This window comes from Thermobia domestica, chromosome 7 (assembly GCF_964235325.1).
Source record: "Thermobia domestica chromosome 7, izTheDome1.hap1.1, whole genome shotgun sequence".
Taxonomy (NCBI): domain Eukaryota; kingdom Metazoa; phylum Arthropoda; class Insecta; order Zygentoma; family Lepismatidae; genus Thermobia; species Thermobia domestica.
Genome location: NC_137460.1, coordinates 178,845,551 through 178,853,151, shown reverse-complemented (window position 1 = coordinate 178,853,151; position 7,601 = coordinate 178,845,551). Strand labels below are relative to the sequence as shown.

The 7,601-nt window shown below is 33.7% G+C and overlaps 1 protein-coding gene across 1 annotated transcript in view; it reads right to left on the bottom strand.

The window, feature by feature from the left end:
• Window positions 1-3,333: 3,333 nt before the first annotated feature.
• The window catches only part of LOC145690589 (protein obstructor-E-like), a 51,989-nt gene continuing 47,721 nt past the window's right edge, over window positions 3,334-7,601 (bottom strand). The window contains exon 5 of the mRNA XM_081765627.1: window positions 3,334-3,871. Coding sequence (XP_081621753.1) covers window positions 3,838-3,871 — 34 coding nt within the window. The 3' untranslated portion in view covers window positions 3,334-3,837. The remainder of the gene's footprint in view (window positions 3,872-7,601) is intronic.

Sequence of the window (7,601 nt, the reverse complement as noted above, 5' to 3'; positions counted from 1 at the left end):
AATGGACGAAAGAAGAAATTTTAAGAATATCAACAATAATTATTGTAAAAAGAAATACAAAAGAAAAAGATTGTTCAGGAATGAAGGCTTGACACGAAGAGGGGATAAGACACAAATATCAAGAAAGAGAAAAGGATATGAAGACAAGGAGAGTGGTGTACCTTATAAAAATATTAGGATGAATTTCAAACCACAAAGACCAAAGAGGAATGTACTTGTACTAAAAGAGAAAGAAAGGATATGACCCATTATTTAAACTGAAGATAAGGAGAAAACATGGAACAAATATTTAAAAAGGCTCAGTGGAAACTCATGATATAAACAGTCTATAAAAGACTAGAATTCAAAATAGAAAAGGTGTTGGGAGAGGATCAGTTTAATTTCAGAATGTCGAAACGCGAGAAGCAATATTGGCTTAAGAGGATTGATACAAAAAAAAAAAAAAAAAAAAAAAAAAATCACATAGGAAGAAAAAAACATTACGAACTGCAAGAAATCGTTTCATAATGTAGAATGGAATAAAATGTTCAAGATTCTGAAGGAGTCAAGAGGAAACTAGGTGCTAAGAAAAACATAACTTGTCCAAAAAACAGAAGATAACGATTGAAAGAGAAGGGAAAAGAGAAGAAGCAACAATCCAGAAATGAGTCATGCAAGAATGTTTATTGTTACCAATTTAGTCAATCTTTAATTCAAGAATTCATAAAAGAAATTCAGGGACTCACAGCATAGGAATAACTCTTCATATGCAGAAAATACACGCACACATATTTGCAGACGATATAGCGTTGTTGTCAGACAGAAAAAGTTTGAAGCAAGTTTAAGTGGTTAACAGCAAACTCAAAATGAAGATCAAGAACAGGAAAACAGAAATTATGAAAAGTACTAGAATATAAACAAGAAAATTGTAAATCAAAATAGGATATTAGATGGTGGAAAAGATGCGACAATTCTGTTACTTAGGAAGAAGTAGATTAATAAGCGATAATAGGTACAAACACAATGTAAAATCCAGAAAAGCTTAGGTTAATATTATATCTGAAGAAAAACAACAGCTTCTGACCGGCAAACTTAGAAAAATGTTTGGTAAAACCATACAGATGGAGTGTGGCGTTGTGTGGATGCGAGACATGGAATCTAGACGAAGAAGAAAAGCAGAGAATGGAAGCCATCGAAATGTGATGGTATAGAAGAATGTTAAAAATTAGATGGGTATCAAGTGAACGAGTATTGTAAATAGTACGAGAAAAAAGAGTATACTGAAGAACATTTAAGAAATAAAAGATAAATTATTGAACATATTATGAGGCATGAAGGAATCACCCTGTTAGCTATGGAAGAAATGGTAGAAGGGAAAATATCCAGAGGAAAACTAAAATTGAAATATACGAACCAAATAACACAAGATCTAGGAAAAAGAAGTACAGAGAAGTAAAATTTCTGGGTCCAGAGAGAGAAGAATGGAGAGCAGTATCGAAAGTCACTGACCCAAGAAGAATATATTATTAACAAAACAGAAATTTAACATGAAAATACTATATTTGAAAAACTCATGTTCTTAGCACAATAAAAGGTCACGTTCAGACCATGTAAAGATAAATATTCATAATCTAAGTTCGAAAATCCAAGAAAAGTTATGTATAGGAAATACATACAGGGTGATTTTTAAAAATTCACAGGTTTCATTTGGGTCTAGAGTTTCTAACTGAAGTCCGATTTTCATGCGGTTTGTGGCAAATGATCAAGGAAGGATGGGAGGTTTATGGAACTATGTTTACTGATTTAAATTCATCCGGGGAAATATTGGCCACACCTCAAGAAGAAACGCAAATATTTGCCAGTGTACCTTACAACATTGGAATTAGGTGCGGTGAGGTGTGGAGATTTGAGTTTTCTTCGTTAGAGGGCAACCTCGCGAAGGTCAATAAGAAACATTAAACTGGGCCATTATGTTGGGCCAGTATGCAGTTTTATGTTACTGTGTGAGTATGGTCAGAACAGCGACTTCTCCTGAATGAATAATGTACTCTTTGGAGCAACATGAGTTTATCGTTAAAAGTTTTTGGATTTGCCTCAAGTTCTGCCCCAGACAGAAACATAATATGGTCGCTAGTGAATAAATTGAAAGAAACAGGATCGCTTCTGAGTGAGACAGGAATGCACGGACCTAGCAGGAAAGCACGATGTTGCCGAAGATGTTAGTTATCGACTTCTTAGGTCGCCCAAGAAATTACTCAGTCCTTTGTGACAAGAAACCGGCTATAGTTATTCAACATGTGATTTCTGGGTGTTATCAATAACACTTAATTTGTGTTCTCATTAACACTTAATTTGTATTCTGCAATTTCTCTTCAAACATCCAAAACCTCATTTCAATTGTAAGGTATACTGGCAAATATTTGCTATTTTTCTTGAGGTGTGGCCGATATTACCCCGGATGAATTTTAACCAGTAAACATAGTCACATAAATCTTCCATCCCTTGTTGATCATTTGTCACGAACCACATGAAAATCGGACTTCAGTTAGAAATTCTAGACCTAAATGAAAACCATGAGTCAGGTCCATATCCAGGGGGGTCTAGAGGGGGCCGGGCCCCCATTAAATTTTTGCTGGCCCCTCTAAAATTTTCACGATAGGCTTGGAAATGAACTATAATATGGTTGGATCATTCCCTCCATAACTTCAGCCGGCCTCCCCCCTACATTTTTGGGCTGGCTACTGGCCTGCCGTGAGATTTTTTTTTTAAAATCACCCTGTATTTCCGATTCGGTTCCAATCGTAGCCTATTATATAGTACAGCATAGAATATTTCTCTGAACAATCCTTAACCTACGATTTAGGCTGAGTTACACCATGTTCAGTTTTCGCTGTTTTCATATACGAAAGTGTTCACAATGCTGTAATCTTAGTAACAGTAGTTTATTCTATATTAGTGATATGTGTTGATTTTGAGTTTAACGTCTCGTTCAGCAATGAAGCTATATGAGACGTGGATCTACTGATTAAAAGTCTGTGGGCTTATATTTACGCCATTCTTTAACAATAAACTATGTCTTAGTGAATACTAATGCCAAATTTGAAAATAACTTCTCCAAACTATGCAGACTTATTGCTGTTATGAAGCCATATATAGATTTCGTAGTACATTTTCACATCGTTTTTTATAAGCATATTATTTTGCATATCAAAAAGGCTCTTCAGCAAGTGGTCACATAGAAACTTCTAGTTCAAGTTAAACTTAGAAAGAAATCAATCCAAGAACGTAGTACCTGTACATACAAAATTTACTGCGAGTCTATAACTAAGTCTGTTAATAAAAAGTAGAACAATATAATTGGCCAAAATATTTAATTCAAATGTGTTGTATATAAAAGTTTGTTTTACAGAATATACACTTAGTATCATAAAATTCTAAAAGAAAGTTGTTTTGACAACTATTGGAAGTATTTGCATAAATTAAAATAATACAAAATGCAGTTTGTAAAATCAATACAACACAAGTGTTTTAAATATGCTTACTTGATAACAAAAATGTAAAGTTGACACTCTCATTCCACAAACACACATTACGTACTTTTTTACTGTAATATTATAGCATGTTTCGTTGTTTTTGACCATAAACATGTAGTCAAATTTTGTGAAATCAATTTTTTATTATGTAAAAACAACTATTTTGTTTAAATAGCACTTTGCAAATCTTCGATTCTTTCTTCACTAGACACAATACTTCCATGAAAGAGTTGTTGATCAAAAGAAAACGAGTCTCATATTTCTTTATCACATTTATCAGATATTTTGACGATTAGATATTTACACTTCTACTGTAGTATTGTCACTAATTCTTTCCATCTTCTTCGTACCAGTTTTCACTGAAAAAAGATAAATAATATTTAAGTTAGAAGCTTAGTAGTTTCAGTTGGTAGCATAAATTAAAAGTAAATTTAAATACATTCATTTTTACGTACAAAACTTAAGTAGAAGCTCAAGTAAACAAGAAATTATTTGTAAATATTACATTGATGAAATATCGTGCATCGCTGTGTACAATTCAGAATGCGAATGGAAAGAAAAATTTCGCAAATTTTCATCTGAACAAGTTCACAAATGATAAACTCGTAGTTCACGAAATATTTGTCACATTGCCATTCTTAAATGTGTAGTGCACATCAAATAGAATTACGCATCTCCGGCGAACATAATGGCAAACGGCAATTCCGGTGAAATTAATTAGGTGCAAGGGTTAGGATTGGAGCATAGAACAGCATGTAGGTAGTTTAATTTCGGAAAGGTACTGGCAGATGGTAAGGAAGGTTGTTTAATATGTATCATTGCATTGAATTACATGAGAATGTTGAACCTTCTTTTCAGTTTACTCGGAAGGTAGAAATGTAGCATACTATTATGTTTCCTCGAGCAGCTCAACCTAATATACATTTTCAGCAAAGTTTAAAACCATAATGCGATAGTATACTAAAGCTTCTCTATTATGACGAGAACAATAGACAGAAACCGAAGTTAAACTATTAGCACATTTGCTTAATAGCCACAGAGCTTTCAAGATTTGGGCATTCATTAAGTTTAGAAAAGTTTTGCCATTACTGAAATCCTTTGTCATTGTAACTAACTTTTCCAAAGCCCAAATTCCTAGCTTCGTTGTTTGGTTTATTTCTTATGGCAGTAAAGGTCAGATGTAGTGAAATATTATAAACAATCCCCAACACGTGAAATTGTTAAGATATCAGTGGATTAGAAATTATCTACATATTCTTATTAGTTTTGCAGTTTAAACTATAGTATAATCTAGAACTGGAAACCAAGCCAGCAGGTACCAGCGTGTTTTATTCTCAAAATAGACTGCAAATGTGATATACAGGTTTCAAATATGATAAAAAATGTGTAGTTTTTGTTTTATTTTAGTGCCTAGAACAAGAGATAGTGTAAATATAAATTTAAAATATTTTGACTCATTATTTATGATTATAGATGACCGGTTTTAAACCTTGTACTCCTGATGATCAACAGCTTTAAGATGAGCTATAAGTAACACTAACGAGTGTTTGTAAAAGTTCACGTTTAGTGATAAGGACATTTCATTTCCCTTCGGAACAATATTGCTATCTTTTACATGAAAAATGAATGAGTTCCGAAACAATTAATTTCAGCTAGAACTTCCTACGTAAGATACCAGGCAAGTAAAGTTGGTGTAGTGAATTATATGTAGTAAGAGTTGGACTTATATGGATTGTAGTTGGGATTTATTCCTTCTCGAAAATCTAAAACAAAAATCTCAACTGGTAACTTCTCACATAAAAATCAACTTCACTGATTGTCTTAGCTGAGCTCACGTTGCTACAAGTACCAACTTTCTCGATTATTGTTTAAGGACATCAGGACAATTTCATCTGAGATTATATGGAATATCGCTTAGCTGGGGCTCAGATTATTGCCTATATAAATTAGGTAAAAAAAAAAAAAAACATCCAATTTTATGATGTTTCGCTACCAAATATCTGAATAGTAGAGTGATCGAGCTGCCTAAGTTGAAACTAGGAACGGTGCTGAAAGCAAAACTAGTCTCATTCTCGCCTCTTCCCGTCTCGGAATTTTGAAACAAGATTGGAATCGAGACAAATGTTTATAAATCGAGATGATCCCGAGACTTACTCGAGATAAGATCAATACCAAGACAGACATTTACATACACGAGACGCAGCCTACTCTGTGAAGTCTTGGTCTTGTCTCGAATATTGAAATAAATAACTTGAGTTGTATTTTAAATTCAAAATTCGTTGGATGTTACGTTATATTTAAGACAGTAGAATGATTGCCCTTGGATGGTCGAAATCATCTACCCTTGGATGATCCCAGCCAAACAGCCGAATTTCAAACCAATTTTACACAAACAACTACTTAGACAAAAATGGTTATTTTCAAGAAATCACTTCTGAGTAACTAATAACGTCAGTATCGTAAAATTACACACAGTTACCAGTAATGGCATGTTGTATAGAAGTATTCATTCTCACGTGTGAGTGACTATCGGGGATTAAGATATAAACCCTCTCAAACTGTGTTTTACGTGGTTTTGTAGCTGACTCACTCACATAAATGTTTGGTATTTTCCCGATCAGTTAGAAATCCGAAATTTCACACATTGATAGGGGGTAACACGTAAATCTTCTGAAAAATTCAACATCAGGTACCAATTCTAGGAAGAACAAATAGCGCCATCAACTCCGCAGATAGACCGAAATGATCATTTTCAACAAGATATGGCTACTGGCAGTATAATATCAGCTACGCCAAAGTACAGACAGTTACTATCAGGCCCATATTCAGAGTGGAACGATTGATCCAGGCTCTCGTAACTAAGAGTACAGGAAGATTTTCAAAAAATTAATGAAAACTTATTTTCAAACAATGAGAAAAACCATGCACACAATATTAGTTCACCACAAATACAACATGGTATAAGCCAGAATTGAACGAAGGACCTAAAGTCCTCAGGAAAGAGAAATAAGAGAGATCAGTGAGCCCCTGTGGTACCTCTAATTACTAGTAATGGCATGTTCTACAAAGCTACTAAACCTTAAGTGCGAGGTTTATGAGAGGTTGAGATACGAACCCATTGGAACTGTATTTTTCGTATAAATTGTGGACAAGATCGAAATAGTCATTTCTAAGACACTACTGCTGACTAGTGAAGAAATTGGAAAACTAAAATATTTTATGTTACTTTTACCAATTACTTATTGAAAAGAATTATGCTCACGACTAACTTAGAGGTGTGAGCGGTCCCGGGTTCGATTACCGATGGTGACACTCGTTTGAAAATATGTAAAAGCTTTTTCAGGCCAGCCATCCTGAATGGGCTTGTTCTGGATTCTTCTCATTCCTTTCTTCCTTCTCCCTTCCCAGGATAGTGTGCTCTTTAAGGGATATCATCCCTCATACATCATAGACTTAAGCCCACAGATGCCGTTGTGAGCAGTAATATGTTTAAATAAATAAATACCACTAATTAGAAATACAAATTTTTCACATTGATAGGAGGTAACATTCACATATCGAGAAAATTCCTACATTTCGGCCAAAGTAAATTATGATATTAATTTTGCCAAAATCTTGAAATAAATTTCCTCATCCTGACCATTTAGTTACAACAAATCATAACTTACTTGCATAAAAATTTGGCTGTATTGATAAACGTAATCAGGTAGCCAAGTCCTTCAACTACTTTCAGAATGAGGAATATTTTCAAGAACTTGGCAAAGTAGATATCATAACTTACCTTGGCTGTAGAATTTGACTATATTGATAACATAGAAATCTATAAATTGATAACATAACCTTACTTTCTTTATATTAGTTTTCAACTGGCTTTTTTTTTTTTTTTTTTTTTTTGACACAGTGTTTTTGATTGAGATAAGTATATATAGAGAGAACAAAGGGACAAATGCCACCATTTACCATCTTTGGTGTATCGAAAGTGTTTTAAACAGCACGAACTTTTGAGTTGAGATTCAATATATTTTATCTTCTTTGTAGTTATTTTATTATTCAAAGACCTTGTTGCCTAATTAATGTGGGAAGTTTAAT